Source organism: Caloenas nicobarica, chromosome 5, assembly GCF_036013445.1.
Source record: "Caloenas nicobarica isolate bCalNic1 chromosome 5, bCalNic1.hap1, whole genome shotgun sequence".
In the NCBI taxonomy this organism is placed as follows: Eukaryota; Metazoa; Chordata; class Aves; order Columbiformes; family Columbidae; genus Caloenas; species Caloenas nicobarica.
In genome coordinates, this window is record NC_088249.1 from 66,112,597 (window position 1) to 66,135,882 (window position 23,286).

At 37.7% G+C, this 23,286-nt stretch overlaps 1 protein-coding gene across 1 annotated transcript in view; it reads right to left on the reverse strand.

The window, feature by feature from the left end:
* Positions 1-23,286, reverse strand: part of SHANK2 (SH3 and multiple ankyrin repeat domains 2) — a 274,462-nt gene that overhangs the window by 237,138 nt on the left and 14,038 nt on the right. Inside the window, exons 8-9 of the mRNA XM_065636008.1 lie at positions 19,685-19,762; positions 1,368-1,434 (exon numbers count right to left, since the gene is read on the reverse strand). Coding sequence (XP_065492080.1) covers positions 1,368-1,434; positions 19,685-19,762 — 145 coding nt within the window. The remainder of the gene's footprint in view (positions 1-1,367; positions 1,435-19,684; positions 19,763-23,286) is intronic.

Consider the following 23,286-nt stretch of genomic DNA (forward strand, 5'->3'; position numbering starts at 1 on the left):
GAGGAAAAAACCCATTCAGAGAAACATAAGATGTAATACTACGTACTGTCTATGTGCAGTACTTGTTCTGCACTGACTCTGCACACAAGCCAAAATATCAAGAACTTACATGGCAGAAATGAAGGGAACATTTGAACCTAAAGAACTATTTCATTTCAACGTCTTCACAAAGTTATAAAGCCATTATGCACATGTAAATACAAACAAGATGCTTACCCTATTAGTAATAACTGGTTCATTTTTAGTTAATTTTTTTACATCAGATTTTTTATGAATACAGAAGGATTAAAACTTCTTACATGGAAAGGAACTATCCCACTATCTCAGGTAAAAACCTCCCAAACTCACTATGAACTTTTACGCAGAAGTATGACTTTTATGCAAAACTTTTACGCAATGTGTCCTCGGTTTCCCCAATGCATACTGCAAAGAGTTGAACGTACGAAAATGCAGAGAATTTTTAACTATACCCCTGCAGATGATACACAATCAGGAAGCGAAATGGAACAGAGGTCTTAATCCAGAGCAATTATTTCACAGTCCTGAAGTTTCATGCGAGCTGGCCTAGTTTTACACAGAAGTTACATACTATAAAGTCATAGATTTGCATCACTGAGTTAAATCAGTGCAGACGACTAATAGAGACCCTCCTGCTTCAAAAGGAATGCCTTTTTTTTTTTTTTTTCCAACTTCAGGACATTCCTGAGGAACTTTAATTAACTTGAATTAAAGCATTTCTATTCATTTTACTTAAACTGTATTAGAAATCACTTTCATCAAACTGGTCTTTATTTTAATGACAAAACTTCTCTATGTAAAAAGAACTTTGAAAAGCCTCAAGGTTTCTTGTCAAGAGCCCATAACGCCTGTCACCAGCCTTCACCCAGTGCCACACACCAAACTGGGAGGAAATGGTTTTATGGATATGGGTAGACAGTTTCTGCCATATATTCATTTAACTGCAAAGAAGCATCTTTCTTTATCTTCTTCTTCTGATCAATTATTCCTGCTTGAGAATTGCTTTAGGCTGATGCCAAAACATCCTGCGAAAGCCAATTTGGCTCTTCCAGGCACGTGAGTGTGTATTGAATCTGTTACAAACTGTCAAATTTATACTTATCAAGCATCTACTAGTCTTTTGCATTACTTAGCAAATTTTCATTTTCAGAGCATATTCGGAAAACATTTCAGCTTTTTCTCTTTTTTTTTTTTAAAAAAACAGAAAGGTTCCTTCTACAATCTCCCTGAAACAATACTGTCATCAGCCCTGTAATCAGACCTCACATAGAATCAGATTTAACATCTTTGCAAAATCATGGTTTAAGCACGTATAACTTATTTGCAGCATCTGTAAATATTTTGCTTACCAATATCAGCTTCCCTGTGATTCTTGATATATTCAGCAAGCTCAAAATTCCCCGCTATTATAGCCACCTAAGGGATTGTAAAATAGTTACAATTAACATATTGTCATCGCTTATTAAGTAGGAAAATACACATGTTGCATTACTGCAAATCATCATAGAAATCCATTTGCATTTCACAAAGCAGAGTAACAGTTTATTACTTCTATTCTGCAACTAGAACAACACAATAAATTTCTGAAACGATGTTGGGAAACGACATCTCAATCTATTTGGAAGCAGCACTCTTGGTCCCTCGCTTCCTCATTTACTAAGAATTTTGTGATCGTAGATGTCTCGGGAGATCGAGAAGAGCTGCGGTTTTTCCCATTGTTCCAGTCAAAACCAGCGGTGAACATTAAACACACCATCCCCAAAGCTCTGGGAGCTACACGGATGTGTGGAGAACGCTCGAAGAGACACATCGACGATATTTCCCTTTAATTGCTCCTGCCTCGCCACTTACCTGAACAATGAGAACGGGAATTAAAATGCAACGTACGTGGGATAACCGGGGAAGAAGTACCAAGAACAAAAAAGACTAAAAAGAGAGGAGCTGGAAAAGTGTATGCATATGTATGTAATTAAAAGCGCTTTAATAAATATAGTTCTAAAATAATAATTTTCTTTTTTCATTCATTTATTGGTTGTCGAACACAGATGCGTAGATATCTATTCTGAATTTTCATCTCAATGCGCTTGAAAAGAGAAATATTTCCACTAGATACGGGTAAGGAGATTTGGTTATGCCATTGCTGTCTCCTCACTTTTCCTTCTTCTCCTATTTTTGTCCTGAATATTCAGCAATTGCCTTTTAAAACATACAACAGAACATACCATTCATCAGGTTTACGTTCTGAATCCAGGTTTTCCCCCCAATTATTTTTTTTAATGCTTTTCAGGTTCTGGCTTTTTTTTTTCTTGGCAAATTGTTTCTCGTTTCATTAAAAATTTCTATCCAACGTAAAGGCTAAATACAGTTATTATGTTTTCATTTCAAGTGTACCTATTTCTTGGCAGAAATCCTATTCCACGTTTGTATAGCACCTAGCAGTTATACCCAATACGCATATACTTGTGTTTTAAAATAATCCTCAGCAGGCAGCCATGAGCGTGGTATGTGCCGTATAATCATTTTTATCCTTTAAATAATTAGCCCACATATAATATCACCATACTTACTAGTGAAAATCATGTAATTATTTTGTCATTACAATATTAAGAGTAAGGAAACACTTTGCTCTGGGCACTTCTCAGTTGTGTTACATCGAATGTTGATGGATTCTTGGACGCAAAATGCACTCTTATGAATCAATAACACTGGTTCAACTCAATCCCGCTTCCGTTTTCAGAACACGGTTGAAAAAAATAAACGTGTCTCTTCTCAGATATAAGACTTTCGCACGCCTTAATATCGGAGAGGTCAGAACCAGAGGTAGATCGGTGCCCTTCCACCTCTTCGCCAACAGAGACAATTACCCACCCGGAAAATACTATTTTAACCATTAGTAAGAAGACCTTTATTCCAGGAACTACTCCTGAAATAAACTGCTTCTCAGCATGGAGAAGGTACCAGAACGCGGCCCCAGCCTCCTCTGCACAGCTTCTATAAGTGGAATTCATGATGCTCCCTGGCAAACTATGTGACAGTAGAGCCGTGCAAATGCTCCCAATTTCACATTCTGCAGCCTGGCTTGGTTCAGGTTCTTAAAAGCAACATTTGTGTGTAGATCGGGGCTTTCCTCTAAATCATAAGCAAGCAATAATACCTTTCTTCGACATTAAAAATTGTTAAATTCAAACCGGTGACAGGCAGCTTGCTAGACAGCAGCCACGTCACTCAAATAAAAGAATTTTTGATACAGAATAGATCTTAAAACTCAAGTATAAACATGTTGTTCAAGTGCTAAAGACATTTTATTACTTGAAAAAAGGTATTGCCAGATAGCTAGGAGACAGCTTGACAGAGAATTGTTCCTGTACTTGCTTCTGAATCAAGCACTAGATTCAGCAAACTTAAGGTATCATTCCTCTCAATTTAATTTACTTCAATTTGCCAAAAACAGTATGTAAAATTCTAACAGCAAAAAGGAAGGAAAAATATGCTAGGATCTAAAGAAAGCAAGGAAAAGTAAAAAAGTACAAATATTTCTTGGCATAACATCAACGTACTTCACTCAAATTTGATGGGTAAAGAGTGTGGGAGAAAGTGAATTCAGAGAAAAATCTGAAAGATATAAAATTATACTCATTCGATTTAGTGAAGCACAGGAACCATAGCCTCTTTTCCATTAACATTTATCTTGAACCAAAGTCATGGTGTGCTCAAATAAAATGGTAAGTGTGAGTGCATTAGGGCAAGTGAATGGTCTTCACAAGATCCAGGGCTTGAACCAAATTAAGGTGGTGTAAAGTCTCCCCTCAATTAAGATGAAAACTGAATCAGAATTTTAGTAGAATTCTGATTCAGTTCTATAATTGTACTAAATTTCTTTGTACTTTAGAAAAAAAAAATACTAATGTAGTATTAGTAATAGCAGAAAATATGCTTCGTCATTTAAATGTTGTTAAATAGTCATACTTTGCTTTTCAGGACATTCTGTAGACAAGTGCTAGTTTCTAATTCAGAGCTTATGGCAGGAAAGGAGGTTTTATTTGGGGTTTTTTTGGGTCACAAGACATCTCTTCTTGACAGTGAAAAAGTAGCACAGCCAGCAAAACTACAGCGCAAGGTTGGGTTTTTTTCCAATTCCAGTAGGAACTGGATTCCAGTCATCCAAATGCATCACATGCGTGTTTACAGACATGAAATATCACCATGAAAGGCTGGAGGTAGCACTTTACAACTGGAAGCTATCGACAGACTCTTTCATGCTGAAGCTTCAAAAATTGCAGCTTTTTGAAAGCTGCACATACAGTAGTAGCCTTACTAGAATTCAGCTTCTTTCATTGCTGTAGCAAACGCCCTTTCATTTTGTCCTTTTGGCACAAACAAGATACTTATCTTAGATCAAAAATCCGCGTGTTCTTAGTCACGTTATTCTGTAAACCTGATAAAACCTGTTTATGCATCATCTGAAAAAAAACAAAAAAAACCCACCAACCAACCACACCAAAAAAAACCCAAAAAACTCTCTCATCTACAATTTCTACTAAAACCTGGATTTTTTTTTTGCCCTGCTGCACTGACATTTGGTTGGGATCGCTGCCATATCGTCTACTGTACAATACACAGAACAGAAACTCTCTTGGGTTTTTTTTTAATCATCATCAGACACAATTTTATAAGAATGACAGTAACCAAAGTGAATCATTTATCAGCTCCCTCCCCTCCAAGTTTAACTGACCCCACTAAGGGTGTTAACACAGACAACTAATTATTTTCAAGTTATATTTGATAACAGACATGACTGACCTGAATAAGCGGATACGCTTACAAGAGGAAAGTGAGCAGAAAGTAAAGCTAAGGATGAAGACGTATCTCAGGAGGAGGTAATTCACACAAAATAAAAAGAAATGAGGGTAAAGTTAGACTGGTGGCATCAGCTCCTGTTTCCACAATACTCCTTCATAATGTCATGGTAACAAAAAGTCAATGGAGTCACTGAAAGGGGTCAGAGCTGAGAGATGCTCGTGGGGCTGTGAAGCACCAAGTCATGGGGTTAACAAGGAGGCGAGAGCAGCTTGTCACTGCCAGCGCACGTCACGCACAGCGCGACCAGAAATTCTGTGTTTATACACACATTGGCTCTGCCTCGGTAGAAGGAAAACCCTTGCTACAGTCACCCCATCATCTCACAGACAGATGTTTCCTTCAAATGACGGAAGCGGTTCCAGTGGTTCACTATTCGTCATGCCAGGCAACGCCAGGTGGTCTGCCAGCAATTTAGCCAAGAAGTTTAATTGGCACTTGGCTAGTCGCTATGGACGGTAACGAAGTGACAAGTGACGGCTCCGTGAAGAAGAAACTTGAATGAATGAAGCAGCTGTGACGCAGAGACTGGGGGGGAGCGGGGAGGAGACAGGGGCACCCCATGACTTCTAGTCCAGCATCGGGCACGGGATGAGGAATGAAACCTCAGAACTGGTGAGGCACCTTTAGAAGGGCATTTCTTTCTCCTGCTTTTCTGATGTTTACAGTCAGAAACGTTCCCTCTGGATAAGTTTTTCAGCTGGCTTTCAGAAGTCAATTCAGAAATTAAACACTTGACGCGCCTGGTTAGTTCTGCTTTCCTGAGTCTCGCTTAACAAAGAAATTTAATAATGGCAAATAAGACTTCTTTGTGTAAACAGTGAAACCTGACACATGTCCAGTTACAGATTTCAGTGCAGAGTTTTATAATGTTTTCAGACTCTGGACCAGATACCAGTTGCAGCACTGAGTCACCAACATCTCTTTTCAGCCTCATAAATGCAGTTGTCAATGTATCAATTACTTACATTCAGGTATTTAGATTTTTCTTGATTGTGATTAATGCAGTGCTTTGTTCCTTTCGGGAAACTGGAAATTATATATACACTTTACCTGTCATTAACCTTTCACAATTGATTTTTTTTCCATTTTTGAAACGTATCACAGGTAGAGTTTATATTAAATTAGAGCAGGATCTTTGCAGCCTGTTAGCAAAAACAATTTTAGAGCTTTACAGGTTAGTCCCTGAAAGGCAAGCACCAAAACTGTTATTACATTAGCGCTCATTGGAACAAACTGCTCCACACAAGAAGAAAATCTCAAATTGCAATGAGTTCAGGTATGGCATTATATGTTAAAGGAGATAGTTCTATCCCAGGGCAAAATGCAACTTCAGTCTTGACTTTGCTCAGTCTCGACTTTGCTCAGTCTCAGCCAAGCAGTAAAAACACAGATGGACGTAGAGGATGCTCTGAGGTCCATCAACCCTACGTGCTCCCATCTTCAGGTGAAACTGGAGGGAAGAGGTGACACCACCCTGAGAATGACACCGTAGCTGTAACAATCTCCAGAAATTGCCTTCCACTTAAACCACAGACTTACAAAATCATAAATTACCTATTGTGCCACTAAGGACTAAGTCGTTTTAACAACGAAGAAGCGCCATTGGAGCAGCTGTTATGCAATAGGATTCACAACGACCAGAGACTCATGAGGAATTAACACAAGTGGTTATAGGAGGAATGGGTGGGATCACCTCCTTAATGAAAAGACCACCTGAAAAGCTCTTCCATGTGTCATAATTAGGACATGTTTTCTTAATATTAAGGATATAAGGAATGTATAATAAGCATTAATTTCCAGACAAAAAACTTGTCAACAATTCAATCAATAGCTGCAAGAGCAAGAAAAAGGTGATGATCCCACAGTAAGGCAATCTCCGAACCATTCCTTTATAATTCTAGGAACCTTTTTAATTTGGTACGAAAATCAAATAGTGCTTATTGTGGGACACTGAAAAGGCATCGTAGTTCAACATATTTGTATCATGTCCTCTTGAAAGAAAAGCTCTCCCTAGTAAAACAAAGAGGTAAAGGATTTTTGGAGTCTGAAGGCACTTGGCAGTTTGTCACCGTGTGCCATCAAGGATGGAGCAGTCACCCACCGGGACATTAGAAAATTAAATTTCGGTTTTGAAGTGCAAAGACCCTGCTCTCAGTGTGCCCGTGCAGCACACAGCACCACGAGGTCCCACCCCTGATCAATAGTGACACAAAATCATGAAGCACGCCCTGCAGACTCCGGAAAATAAAAAATAATTTTAAAAATTTTTTTTAAAAAAATCTTAAATCGATATACATTAATTGCTCTCATACATGAGCAGCATGTAGATTTTAAAACTCTCTTCAGTGGTACAGATGGAGCTCGGTTTGGAAAAGTGAGAAGCAATCTGTGTTCCACATTTCTTTTCCATAGGTGTGGGAGAAAAAATGTACGGATCAGACACTATTGGTTTCTTCTGCAATTTCAGAGAGCTCGTACATGAAGGAATATTTATTCCATCAATAAATACAAGAACATATCTAGAACTCAGTTTCCTTTTGGAAATACATTCTTTTGTAATTCCTCAACAAAAAGTGACAATTTGGCAAGCATTGTTTTGAGCTCAAATCACACCATAGACTTTAGGTATTTTCAATTAAAGAGAACATTAAGAATTCAATAACTACAACAAAATGTCGGGTTTTTTCTGAACCAGTTGGAAAATTCTATATAGTTACAATAACGATACAATCTAAAAAGAAATGCTGAATAATCACGAATTCTGTATTCTACTTTCCAAAATCAAAGGGCAAACTATCATCCCACATTTTGTAGTTGTATTGATTACAGTTGATTTTTGACTGTGAGGCTACAACATTGTAAAATAGAACTAGCGGAAGCTGCTTAGTTCACCTCATTATAAAATAAAACCAAATGCTTGATTAATATACTATTAATATCACTAATTCACTCTGTTTTTCTCACCCTGCTCCTGAATATATATAATATGGATGACATGAAACACGACCTCAAGAAGATACATATGTTTACATTATGGAGACACACATTTACATTTACACTCCAAAACATTATTAAAAAGTAATCAGTTTTGAAGTTGAGATGTAATCTGCCAGAAGCAAATTACTATTTTGAGAATTTTATAGTTGTGTTGTATTTTGTACATATAATAAGGTAATAATGTTTTTGTTGAAAATATAGCAGAACTGAAAGGTTTTATTTGACAAAATAGAAATAATTGATGAAATTAATTTTATCAATTTGAAGCTTTATTTCAGGTGTAACATTCTCAAGTGCCAGTAAAACTCACTGAAATAAGATAAGATATACATAGAATAAAGAAAAGCAGTAAAATTTAAACTTTTTTTCTTTAAATAATAGTCTCTAAAGATTTATATAAAGTGCAGAAATAACCTGCATTCTCTACCAGGACAATAAAATGCTGGCAATTTTCCTAAATTACCCTATGATAATGTTATGAAAGGATATAAGTAAAAAATCATACTCAGCATCTTCATACCTGTTTCTTTGCTGGATAAAAAAGAATTCCTAATGATTTTAATTATATAATGTAATACAACTTAATATGATGCATTTTGAAACAAACTTTGTATATTAATATATCTGATGTCCAGTAGATGGCAAAATATCAGCAACCATCACCTTTAATCTTCTTGAAACTTGCTTAATTTAAACCTCAAAGTATATTTCTATTTTCTTTTTCCTTCTAGTCTCCGCTTTCTATTTCATCAGATAGTAGGATTAGCTTTACCTTTTGGATGTTTTCTGTACGTTATCTGCTTGAAAGACAATTTCATCTTCACCAGTTCTTGATACAACAAAGCACAATAATGTTACTATCCTTTAAATAGTCCTTTGGAGACAGTTTCTTCACCACTGAATTTTTTTTCCTCCAAAAGCATGCTGCTGCTACTGTTCCCAAATTTGCCAGGACATGTTAGCATACTGTGTACAAAAATCTCTTAGCAACAATATCTTAGTGTCTAACATTTTCCTTCTTCCAACTATGATTCACGGAGCCATCTGTAGTCAGATATTGACATGCAGGATCTTAAAATAGATACCTTGCATTTGCTCAACAACTAGTTTTAGCAGCCGAAAATATAAATTATGGGAAAGGGCCAATATTTCTTTGAGGCTCTTCATCGTTCCCTTGATCATTTTAGCACCGGTTAAACAAAGGCTCACCACCATCACTTCAACTTAGCATGAAGGTCAAAGGATTCCTGCTTTGCAGAGCACTTAGATAAACCCTCCAAGCAATCTCAACGGTTTCCCCAGCGAGGATCACCTCACGATGGTACCTTGGCTATTTTTCAATAATACCCAAAGACTAAGGGTTTAAACTTCAAGTATTGCTACGTGCAACACTAAGATCTAAGTATTTTTCACACCCTCGGACCCTAAACCTCATGGAAAGTGCCCTACGATGGTTGGGTCAAGCTCAATGTCTAAGCTGGGCAATGACAGAGATTCTCCAGCAGCGGCTACTGTAGGGAATAAAACAGCATCCCACATTCTGTCCAGGGAATGGAAAAAAAATTACAACCGGAGCCTCCCAAACACTGGTTTTGCCTCCCAAAACTCTTACCAAGTTTTCACTCAAAAGATAAAGCAGTTCGTTTTGAGCTACAGCAAATTATCTATTAGTAGCTAAAGACTTGGCATAACACAAGTTATTTGTTGCAATGCAGGGTGCAATTTGGTATAGCTTAAAAGAATAGCATGGCACTAAAATCGGGAAAGGTTAATTAAAAATAACCATATTCAGTAGATTATACAGAAAGATTTGGTAGCATGGCTTTGAAACAATCTTAAATGAAGCGCAAGGAACATATTTCCAACCCGGTGACACCAAACAGAATTTTACCCACTTCAAAGGAACTAGGATTTTACCCTGAATATTTTTGAGCAACTAATATTTTTAAAATAAGCAAATACACAGTGTGCATCCAAATAGAGGACATGTATTTAGCTGTGTATTATTTTTAAAGTACACTGCAAGCACAACAGTGCTGACATATTTTCACCGCAAAAATGCTGGTTTTGCTTGCAAGAGATTTTACAGTCCCTATGGGTCTTCTGAAATACCCTCAGTAGCCATGGAACAGTGCCAGAGATGACTGGCCAAGTGAATTCAAGCCAAAATTAAGAGAAGGCTATCGCACCAAATTACCTCCTTTTAGTCTCTTTATGTCCTGCAGCGCTGTCTTAGCAGGACTCTATACTGGACCGACACCTCAAATGCCCGTAGGCAACCTTGTTCATGTTCCAACCACCTTACTATGTCTTAAAAAGTAGAATCTGTATTATATTTTACACCCTTCTTTCATGAACAAGCCACAACTAAATATCTTCAGATTAAACTAAACCTGCATGGGCACTGAGATAAAAAACCAAAATCTAAGTCCCTTGCTCACAACACGTGAGCAAATCACTTCTAAATCATCTCACTCTCGGTTTTGAAATGCAAACTTGACTCCTGTGACAAAAGGATCCGGTGTTATGCAAGAACCAGCTTGCCAGAAAACGTTGAACTGAATACGCCGGCAATTCGATTAAAGTTACCACGAAACATGTCAGAAAGCAAAAAAGGAACATGCAAGCAAATTTAGCCGAGGCACAACTTCACTGATGCGTGGCATTCTTTTATTTCCTCCTGTTTCTTTAGATGAGAAATAATTAAGATTTCTAGGTTACCCCACTTGGTACAGATTGTATTAAGCCTCCTCCATGGCCACTGCACGTATTGGGAAATTTAGTGTTTATTTCTATTTTAAAAGTAGGGGGAAAAAAATCACATCTTCCTGCTTCTCTACTAAAATGCCACCTAGCAAGTTGGATGTGTTTTTCTACGCTTGTGTTTTAATAATTAATACAGAAAAGAAAAAGCAAACAGTGCAATACATGTGCATTTACAACTGCAGACGCATTCCACGGGAAAATCTAGCTCAGGCTGGAAAGAGCCATCAAAATCCAGTTATTACATAATCCTTATTACTGCTACATGGGCGAGCAGCAATTTCAAGGGAGTATTTACTAAAAGCAGATAAAGCCAGGTTGCAACATCAGATAAATCAGATAAGACAGAGCCAGTAATAAAATTGACTTAATTTTCTTCCTGCCCCCAAAATAATATGCTAAATTAAAAAGCCATGAAATGCAATCTTCTTCAGCAGAACTCTTTTAGAAGAAGACTGAGAAAGCATGCTGTTTGCTAGGTTTTGCTTTCCTGGAAATTATGCTAAATGCTGGGTTACACAGAAAATTCAGCTACCGCGTGTATAGGTCCGTGCTGCTGTATGGTAAAAACTTCCAGCTTTGAAAGCAGTCCTACTTCATAGAAAACCCAAAAGGTGTTATATTAGCAGCTTCTTCCCCAAACACTTTCAGAAAAATGTCTTCCTACTCACAGCAGGCAGTAGATACTGCCCACCATTTCACAATAAAAACTGCTTATGCGATTCAATTCTGCAAACACTTAATAATACAGCGTTGCTTCAGCTGCTAACCTGAATGGCTGAAAATGCTTTTTAAAAGCCCTTATGATAAAACGCATCGGGTTAATAAAATACTATGATTATTATACCTAATACATTTGGTGGATCCGTTCGAAGTCCTGTGGGTTAATTATAATAAAACCTTTGGAAACAGCAGCCTAGTAAAAGTCAATGCCAATAACATCTTTTGCTGAAGAGTGACACGGGACGGCAGCGTATGCCAACCGCTTGTCAGGAACGTCCCCGAGAAGATGTTAAGTCTGTCCTAAAGACATAGATCCTCCGTTTTCAGAAGCAACAAGAACTCACTCAGTTATTTGCAGAAATAGGCACTGTATAGTCATGTAAAAGCAAGAGATGGTGCCACCACATCACCTGTCCATCACGACTCTGGTCATTAATCTGTATTTGCAGGTCTGAAGTGCCCACAAGTCCCACCCACAGGCTGTGCTCAGCACCGCCCAGACACAAAATAAAAATATCACTGCCCAGAATGCAAGTGTAAGTTCAAACAATCACAGAATAGTTTGGGTTGAAGGGACCTTCCCAGCTCCCGCGGTGCCCCCCCTGCCCTGAGCAGGGACATCTGCACCAGCTCAGGTTGCTCAGAGCCCCGTCCAGCCTGGCCTGGGATGTCTCCAGGGATGGTTCAGCCACCACCTCTCTGGGTGACCTGGGACAGGCTCTCGCTGCCCTCACCATAAAACATTTCTTCCTTACATCAAGTCTGAAGTTGTGACAATCATTTTGCATACAGCGGACAGAGGAACACAGGAGAACAGGAGGACACCATTGGGAGTCCTGGTCATCGTGGCAGAAGTAGCCTCAGCACAAAAGGTGGATTTTCAGTTTCTCTGATATTTCTGGTTCATTAGTATTGACTAATTCAATCAGCGTCACTAAAGCTATTATAGACAAAATAGCGGCATACAAAATGTAATAAGGTATCACGTCTTACAGAGAAACTGAATGGTATTAATAGTGTCGAACCATGTTATTTTGAGATGAGAAAAACTTAATTGTAGTAGATTACAATGAGCATGCTTATCTATGGCTTGTGAAACAAATTTTCGACAAGGTTTAACCTTATTATACCATACATACAGGTACGGGAATCAGGAATTTATAAGAGAACAACATCTCTCATCTCTCCTGCAGTTAAATCTGGAAGATAATCTGATATAATATACCTTTCTGCAAGAACACTGAGAAAAAAATACTGCATATCTGTCACTCCCTGAATGTTCATACGGTGCCTATCATTTCCATTTCGATACATGTAAAACCCTGGCAACAATGCAATACCAATAAATGGACATTTCATATGAATCTTGTTCCATTTCTCTGTATTGCGTTGTTGCCTGACTTAGGACTAATGGGGTTTTTTGATGTCTTAGAAACACAACATTTATTCACCCCATATTTGCTCTAGACCAATAAAAATACAAAAACTTCTTCTGACGGACACGACAATTAAATAAAGTATTTTCAACAACAAGATTTAAAGTGCTCTTTTTAGCTATAGAAAAAAATACTCATAGTTATGCCAACTGATCTTTTTACAAGGACAAGACATGCTACGTGTGTCCGCTCAGTTAAGAGCAGACTATTTAAGGACTTACCCTTGCTGCCTTCTCTTCTAGGATACGGTATAAATAAAATCACAGGAGCAATATCCAATCTTGCTATCAAAATCCTACAATTAAATTAAGATTACAAAAATCCCCAATTGCCTCTTGCAACTTCACCCATGACAACTAATTGCGTCTGAATCACACACGAGCCTTTCTTCCTTTGAGGCAAGAACTGATAGTGACCTTTACAATTTAGTTTACTTAATTTGTTTCCTTTTATAACCCAGTTTCAGTTGCTTCTGAGCTTTTGGAAGTTTATCCATTTGGCAGCAAAACAAACAGATTGGCTCTGAGATACCTCAGAGAGACTCTTTTTCCCAGGAAAATTCTGCTGCATGTGAGAACACCTGGGGCACTTCAGCTGGACACCCTTGTCTGAGCAAGGGAAAAGAAGTGCAAATGGGAAAAAAAAAAAAAAAAAGGGTCTTGGATCACTTCCATGGAACACAAAAGATGGTCTCACGGACACTCCTCCAGAAGTTTACGGTCACATAACCACCATGCAGCAACCACAGCTTTTTGAAAAAAAGGACACATTGGGCAGTATTTTTACCATCTCCAAGTGTGGCAATATTTTGCTCTTCTCAATAAAAGATAAAAGTATCATTTCCTTTCTTTATGTTTTACTCTATTACTTCCATTTGTCTGATTTTTGGAAAAAAAAAACCACAAACAGAAAAACCCAACAAACCTAGGGGTTGAGACAAAGGTTAGGAGTGATCAGCCATCACTACGCAAACCATCACTAGGTCAAGGTGAACTAATTTTAACCTTATTCTTTACTCATATATCTTTTTCTGCTCCTGAATCTCTTACTATATCCTGCCCTTACCAAGCCAAGTGAGTGTTAATGAAAGCCCCTTCAGCCGAGGTCTGAATTTTCAAAAGTAGCTGCAACATCTTCAGAAGCAGTTGAGGCAGAAGCATCTTTGCTGTCTCGTGTCCTCATCAAGAGTATTGCGGCTGCCTAACAGTTTGTCAATAGCTCAACATTGACAAAAGCAGGAAATCTGCTGAAAATCGAGGTCACCTCTAACCTGCGATCAAGCACGTTCCTGCTGGAAGTGTTTCTTGGAACAGTATCTCGTATCCCTACTATTCTCAGGAGTATTTTCTTTTGCCAACATTTCCCCTAATGCCCTAACAACACATCAGCACCACAAAGGCATAAATATGCCCAAAGCGATACGTAAAAATCCTCAAAAGCCTATTTGTCCCAGAAGAATGTGTGTTTCTCTGTATAAATAGCACTTCAATGTAAGTGATGAGAAAACACATCATAACTAATCATTGTTTGCATCTGGATATATCATCACCATGAGTCCCCTCCTTTTTTTTTTAATTTTAATTATGTCTTTTTAAGAAATTCCATTGAGTGTACCTCCATATATACATACTAACGCACTTTTTTATTTTTAAAGGAAAAATCTACAGTTTGTTCTGGTCTGGTCACCACATCACCTGTCCATAGAATTAAAAATGCTAAATGCAACTCTTACTAATACCTCTATGTCCAAGTCTTAAAAAGCCATTCTGTAGAAATTTTTATTACACTTATTCTAGTACTTTTGGGGTATTTACATGACTAAAACCTTAAATCTTTTCTTATCAATATCTAAATATCACAAATACTGAGGAAGTGTAAATTAGACTTTATGCTCTTCCATGACGGATTGTCCTTTACCTGTTTTTCTGTACTGCAAGACACAACGTAAGTGATCAGAAGCGGTTACCTAACATGAAAAAAATAAAACCACCAGAGCAAGTATGAATAAATTCCACTATTTGACTCACATCAGAATAAGAACTGGAAAAAAAGCTAAAAGTCTGACTAAAAGCAGAATGCACCATGAGAAGGGAGCTATATTTTTTGCCAATAATACACAATATTCAATGATGCATTCTTCACACAGGTGCTTCAGAAAAGGAAGCAGGATGAAAAGAAATACTTGGCAAAAACAAAGTCCTTGTGTAATTCATATGCTCCATTTAACCCAACAGTTACTTATTTTAACATCAAGAGAGAAAAAAATTATATTTGTAAAGATGCCTATTTGAGGCAATGGACAGAGATTTTAAAATTAGCTTTCTCAGAGTTTCACTCCTTGAAAAATAAGTCAGAGACAAAAAAGTATCTGAGGATAACCTATTGTCCTTTGACTGGAAATTTCATCAAAAAGATAAAGACTCAAAATTATAATAAACCAAATCAAAATTGGGTTTTGGGAAGCCAGAGACCTTCTTACTCTCTACAACTGCCTGAAAGGAGGTTGGAGCCAGAGGGGGTCGGGCTCTTCTCCCCAGGAACAAGTGATGAGAGGAATCGGCTTCAAGTTGCGCCAGGGGAGGTTGAGGTTGGATCTGGGGACCAATTTCTTCCCCAAAGGGCTGTGGGGCATTGGAACAGGCTGCCCAGGGCAGTGCTGGAGTCACCATCCCTGGATGGTTGGACAGACGGAGATGAGGTTCTCAGGGACACGGGGCAGTGCCAGGGCTGGGGGAACGGTTGGACTTGATGATCTTGAGTGTCTCTTCCAACCAAAATGATCCGATGACCGATGTCCAAGCTCCACGGTTCCACGCCATGCCCAGTTGTGCCTGTCTATATTCCCCGCACAGCCAGCTCGGTTTCCAAATATCCGGCCTGGGTTTGGAGCCCCTGTATCTGAGTCAGACTGCTAAACCAGTTTATGCTGCCACATTATTAACATGGAGATCCCTGACAGCATGCAGGGCAATTAAAGAAAACAAAACAAAACAACATCACACAACAGGGGAGATGGGACAAGGAGAGGTGGGTCAACGGAGTTTTTCAGTATGAGCAAAACACCACATGTTTTCTCTCACCCATACTCCAAAACAGCTGAATCATTTTGCTTTTCCAAACAATGTCGCCTGAGATACCAGGCATGGAAAATTTCGTTTAAAATCATTCAAATTTGGCAAAAATATGAGCCATTGAAAAGAGATGTTCAGCCAACAGACTGAAAGGAACCATTCTACCTGCGGGGGACCTGGAAGGTTGCTGCTCTTCCTGCCACTTATGTAACATAAGTGCATTAATAATCCATGTCAGGAAATAGAGAATTTCATTAACAACCCATGCTGATTTGAGACAGACATGGTCAATAATAAGGTACATCTGAGAGAGAAATCATTCTCAGGTACAACTCTGCCATTAAAAGGTGTCACTAAATGCCACCTCAGAATAGTTCTTCCGTATATTTGAACACATATGCTTTAAAACACTGACTAATTATTAGCGTTATTAGCTCTAAGTTTGGAAGTGCTTTATAGCCCATATGAAAACATACTCATTATTCATACAGAGCTTCTGCTCACTAAAAGAAAAAGGAAAAACATGATAAACGAGGCGTATGTTCATTTTAACTTTCACAATAGAATTTCAACAGCTTGTGGTCCACTACTGGATTAATATTTGCCAGATAGGTAAGAAACTATTTTACATTAATCTAGGAGCACATAAATTGTGTCGAAAACTAATTAGCTATGGATGTTGACAGGGTATCATGGCTTTTCTGAAAGGATATTTTGGGAGGTTTTTCTAATAAAATAGAAACTGTAATGGAAAAAAAAAAAAAAACACACAAACCACGACAAAAAAAACCACCACCACAAAACCCCCCACAAAACACCAAACAACCACTTCAGACTTCAAAGCTAAGCTAAAGCTGGAACAGAAGCTACAGTTCAGCATTTCATAAGCCAGTTTATGAGAGCTGTAAATCAATGTGCTATACACCAGTGGAAAACATCATGTTTTTGGCAAGCTGCATCATAAGGTATGAGCGGCTGGCAAAGCATCAGCAGGACTTACAGCTGGCATGACTGAGGGCACGTCCAAGTTCAGTGCTACTGCTCGATTTTAGTTATTTCAAAAGAAAAATGGCCAAGCACAATGTATATAACAGTGTATTATTAGCCAGCACTTCCACCTCTGTAATGCTGATGTTTTTTCTATCTGTTTGCACAGAATAATTAGCATGTGAGGTACTTAGATTACCCAGCCAAGACAGGATGGATAAGTAAGCGATTAATAAACAGAATTGGCAATATCGTCTAATGATGCGGCACAGGTTTCATCTTACCTCTAATTGCTAGTCAGCCTTCAACTGAAATGCACGGAACACAAAACATTCTCACACTTAGACCGAGGATGGCGATGCAGGAATTGCTCGAATCTACTTGGAAGATACACAGGGAGGACAGGACAGAGGGAGGAGATTCAGCTCACATCCATACAAGTGTTACTACATACTAGCGGCGGGGGAAGTCCACAAAAAACATACAGACAGATTCCTGCTGACCCATATCCTGTTATTGCAGAATACATCCTATTAGCAGCACAGTTTATTCAGGTTGACTGTCACAGACAGACTTTTGGCTACGAGTGACATCAAATGTACTCAACACTGATCGCTAACTTCATGGACCCCAGTAATCGGCCAGGATGAAAAACGTTCCTTTAAAAGTAGCTAATAAAAGTTTAGGTGCTTAACTGGGAAATACAGACAAGCTCTTTCATGGCCTCAACAACCAGCAATGCCACTCCAACACTAACTCTGTTAGACACTGAAATGGCAAAAAGGGCAGCCAGACCCCAGGGTGCACACAGTGTGCGACACCCAAATTAAGCAGCACAGAATTCAGCCCAGATGAATTTTCCTTCTATATGATCTGGTAAACCCATGCTTGTTTTAATAAGCGCTGTGATTTGGTAAGAAGTGAACACACATGCCTCTCTTTTTCCTTTTTTTTTTTTTGGTGGTGGTGGTGGTAAAATTACACTACATCCATTGGGCCCTAATGCGAGATACGAACTCTGCTGCTCATTTCCATCAAAATAAATAAAGCTTTGGCAGGCCTTGAAAGCAACACACAAATTTCTCCATGTCTGGATATTTTTGTTTTGCAGAATAGCACAGTTTTCATATCATTAATTTCCTGAGCAGCAACTCAAATAATCATCCTTTTAGATTTCTGAGAAAAGAACAGAATGGAGGTTACTCAAAGGAATAGATGCTGCAGAGACAACCATTCTTGTTATGTACATAGGAGATGCTTCGATGTTCCTTGCTACTGATTACATGAGTAAACATTTTTAGTATGCAAAATCCTATTAACTCAAGAGGATTCTGCATAATTTTGTAACAGCTCCACTTGTGGTGTCTGATCGACTCGGTCAGCAACAGACAGATGGCAAAGAATTAATTCTAATGCTGCTTTATAGCAGTGCTGGCATCAGGCTTTTCTCTACTCACTGCATTCGGAAAACTGGAACTTCTCCTACATTCCCCGCACCTAAAAGTAAGACGCCGTAGAGTAAAAAGAGGGAAAGTAATTTCCTTTTTTTAAGTATGTGGATCTAGAAAGGATAAAACAAAGCCAACCTATTATTCAGTCCTTCTGTCCATGCTAGGGCAAGAGTGACCAGTCAGAAGCCCAAGCATCGCAAGTGTAACATACAATAAATTATAACAAATAGGATTTTATTCCATAGGGACGGGAGACAGTTCGCTGGTCAGTAAGTGCACTTCCACAGCTACACCCTTCTCTTAAAATTATTTCTTCTGTCTCCTCTGCTCACTTGATTTTGTTTAGTTTTGGCTAGTCATCCTTCATTTCTTGAAGCGCTACAACCACCAGCACTACATTTTACCAAGATTTTCTTTTCTACCTTTTGCCCCCTGTATTTTTCTCTTCTAAGAAGAAGAACGAGAACGTTGCAACAGTCAAAGAGGAAGAAAAATTGAAACTATTCTACTTGCCATTTACCCTCCCCACACAAAATACCAAAACAAAAAGAAAACTTAATCTCAAAGACATAAAATTAATAACCTCTCAAAGTGAAAAGATGACATGGGAACCCATCTCTCCAATAATTAGGGTTTTCTCATGTATTTTTAATCACTCCATAATGCTAAGTGCAGTGATAAGTATTATCTAGTACTTAGTTAATTTGTGCTTAGCATATATTTAGATAGCAAACTATTAGCAGTTCAAACGTGGTGCCTAAAATTAAATCATTAATCCACTGTCTCTCCGATTTTGGGAAAATGGTCCCAAAAGTAAACTGATCTGGCTGGGATTTGCAGGAAGAGCTCTTAAGCTCTTGAGATACAAAACTGATGTCCAGAAAACCTTCAAATATGAAGATAATTGAACTGATGTCAAAATATTTGGCTGAGGTTTTTTTTAAGAGCCTGAAACTCAGAGACGTTATCTACACAAACTTTGAGAAGCCAACTCAGATACTCAGAGTTAATATTGCAACTATTTTACTTGTCAAAACACAAGAGAAAAGGCGCTTTTCCTTGAATTCTATGCAGCATTATACAAAGTGGGTCGAGGATGTAATGGGAAAGATACAATAAGCAAAGGTAAATTAGGATTTTTTCTTCCAGAAGCACTATTTTCTGTTACTTATAAAAGAATTCTTTCTGTTCCTATTTCTTAAAACATTACAGCTTTCATCCCTATTTCTCACATGTCAGTTTGCATTACGAATGTTTCTCTGAAATCCAGGCTAATTAAGACCGCTTCAAAAATAATAAAGTTCACGTGAGATTTTCTTCCAAATATTTCTGGGAAGCGAGGGAAAGAGGTTTTTTGGTTTTTTTGGTTTTTTTTTACCTGAAAAGGAGACTGGCTGTTGTAATTCTTAATCTCCTTGTTGGCTCCGCGGAACAGCAGCACTCGCGCGCAGCTCTCCTGAAAACGGCAGAAAAGTAGAACCTGTTAATACGGGTCTTTGGTTACTAAAGAGATGTTCTGCCTATGAGACGTGTTGCTGTTTGGTGTATGTTTTCTTAGATAGGAAGCAAACAAAATAAATAAATAACCCGAGAAGTTATTGAAATAGTAGTGTAAGTACGACAAGGCTTTAGGGGCTTTGCAGTGTGTTAGAGTAGAAACAGTGTGCAGGTGTAAAAAATGTAGAGGAATGCAAGAAGTAAACATGTTATTAAATTTTTAGGAAACTGTACTGTGGAAATTCCATACTGGACAAATCAGATTTTGCAGAAAATGTGTTAGCTCAAAATGAAATTTGACTCTTTTTGCCTGTTTTGTAGGGAATATAGTACTGTTCACAGTAAACAGCACCTGGGATGAATTATATCCTCCCCTACTGCTAAAAATCAAACAGTTTCACTCCTTGCAGGCACTTTGTTTTTTTCAACCTATCTTCAATTTTAAACCTTTAATATACAATTTTTTTTAATATACATGAATTTATTTGGTGTGGCTATACACACTGCACTGACCAGTCTTACCTTCTCTCTTTTCCCCCCAAAAAATACTAACTGTTATAGCGCAAAACCCTTATAACACGAGAAAAATATGGCTTCAGGTCCTCTGAACTGAGGAAATCTGCAAAAAAGAAAGTCTTAAAAATATTTTTTTGGACCAATACGGTGTATTAAGTCACTGCTCTGTGCTGCTGTAAAATACAACTGACCATAACCTGCTAGAAATCCTCTGCGGTTCTGGGAATACTCGACTTTTTGATGATTCACACATAGGCTGTATTTCCTACCTGTCATCGGTTTTAAGACCTTATGCAAACCAGTTAACATTTCAAAATATTTTAATGTTCCCTCATCATAAATATTTTCATTAATTTTCTTGTGCTTTCTGGATTTCTTGTCATGTTGTGTTGTGGTATTTCAATGTGCTGCCTTTCACTTTTAACAGTAAATTTCCAGCCAGGCACTAGAACAGCGACAGAAATGAAGTTTATTTGCTAGACTCTAAGTCATAAGTCAACACCCAGAAATAATGATTGAAAGTAACTTTTGTCATTGTGGTTTCTAATTTATCACGCCAGATTCTTGATACTATTAAGTCTCCTCACAGGGTTGTCCTAAATAAATATATCCATGGAGGAGGCTATCCTGCCCTTTCACCAAAATTCAATACTCAAAAAATAACCTTTTGTTCCCCTACTTCTTATCTGGATAACAGATTGAAACAACAGAATGGATCATATCTCAAGACAGTACATTAACAGCCATCTCCTAGATGGTAATTTTTTAATGAGATATAATTAATTGAGATAGTCTCAGTCGCTTGCACTGACATCGGCACATTAGGTGTGTTCTCTGTATCTCTAAATAGAGAAAGACCAAGAGCAATGTGCAAAATGTCAAAATATTTTTCTTGGTGTTCTGTCTGCTCTATTAACACTCATCTAAAAGAAGAAAACATGCTGCAATCTAGAGAAGGACCTACAAGCTTAAAAACAACAAGTTATTTTCGCAGTTATTTTTCCAAAATTCCTCTTCGACTGACTGCTAAACAATTCTAGGTTTGCACACTATATTGTATTCCCACAACAACAACTACCCCACTATTCCACCAGGTACTGCTCAGTAAACAGATTAGAAATGTCCATTTAAAATGCCGAATTTTGATCAAGAATTTGAGGATATAAATATTGATATTAGGAAACGTATTTATTGGCTGATTATTAATTTGGTTATCAGAATAAATAATTCAACACGAAAGCAAAATAATTACACATTTTAAAACTTCGCCTGATTTACGGATTTAACTAAGTTGTCTGCAGCGTAACAAAAACCAAAGGGATTTATTTATCAAATGGCTTTGATAAGAAAAGTTTTGACAAAAGTGGTCAGAGTTGTTCAATGTAAGAATTGCCAGGAAAGTTAGTTTTAGATGAAGTACTGCATGTGTTTGTCTATTTATTTATTCATTTAAAACAAACAGAAGCATTCTCAGCTTCAGCCACTCTCCCTTTTGCTTCCTCCCCGTCCTTCCAGTGTTAGGGAGAACAAACCAGAGAGAACAAGCAAAAAAGCAAGCCACCACCAGGAATTATTTGGATTACATTTCCTCTGTTAATTCAGTGAAAATTCTACATTTTAGAGCTGACCGAAAGGCAGCACAATTCATCCCAGCACTGTTATTTGCAAAATACCAAGGTGTAACATCAGTCTAGATTTCAGTGAGTAACTGGATGGTCATGAAATAATTTTTTAAATAATAGTTTATTCAGATCAGCACTTAACTGACACTCAGGAAAACAGAACTACCAACTTCAGAAAGTTTCCCGAGAAAATTCCCCAGGGAAGACTGGAAGGGAAAATTAAATGGGTAATGACTCCATCTACAGGAATCAAGAGGTAAAAAGGATAATCTAATACTGTCCTTCCCATCCTCTCCATCCAGCAAAGCCAGAAAATCTCCATCTTTCCACATTAGCAAAAAACAACTTTCAACAAAAGGGACCCTGGAAAAAATCCGCATAGGTTATGGTTTCACAGCACCCTGAGAAAATCGTTTTATTTTCACATACACCTCATGATGGAAAACAGAAGCACGACAGTGCAGCCACAAGATGTTAAACTTTCATTTACAATGCCAAGCTTAATGACTATGAAAATAATTGCAAATTTGTAGATGCAATTTCAATTAGACCCTCTTGAGTCTTCTACAGAATAATTTTTTCCACTGAGGTCAGAAGGGAAACATCCCCACATGAAAAATACCATCATTCTACAGGATTATTCTAATTTCAGCATCATATCGATCGTGACACACACATCTAGTCAACAGTCTTGAAAAATGTCAAATAACTCCCAAAATTCTTTCTTCTTTTTTTTTTTTTTTTTTAAGAAGTTGAGGGTATTTTAGACCTAAATGAGTAATCTGTCTTGACAAGACTGTTGGAAAAAACCTAGAATGGTAATTAATTAAAAAGCAGATGCTTTAACAGATGTTTCACTAGTTACAGTCACATCTGATGACTTGTTTTTTCCTAATTCAATGTAACATTATACAGGCTGTGTTTTAACACAGTTGTAAAACTCATTCTCTCCCCGTTCCATCCATGCAAAGGGAGTATAAAATGCTATCAAATCAGACGGTTCTATTATTTGTAAATGACCGCAGAAGCTGTAAACAGCAGAGAATCCCGTATCTCCTGTATCTACGGATACATTTCCACAGTATTTTCCAAGTATTTCTTATTTCATTCTAATTTAATTTCTAGCCAAACAGCAATGAATTCTGAATAGGAAACAAATATTTGGATACGATACCAAAAAAAATGATAAGCTGGTAGAACACAGTGTTGTTTTATTTTCTAATTAATATGTATACTGTTGCTACCTATAATGAGCAGCCCTATTTGTAATCAGTGAATAAAATAATAATAATATAGTTTCATGCCATTATGTTCTCTCTAGTTTTTAACACCACTGTTTAAAACC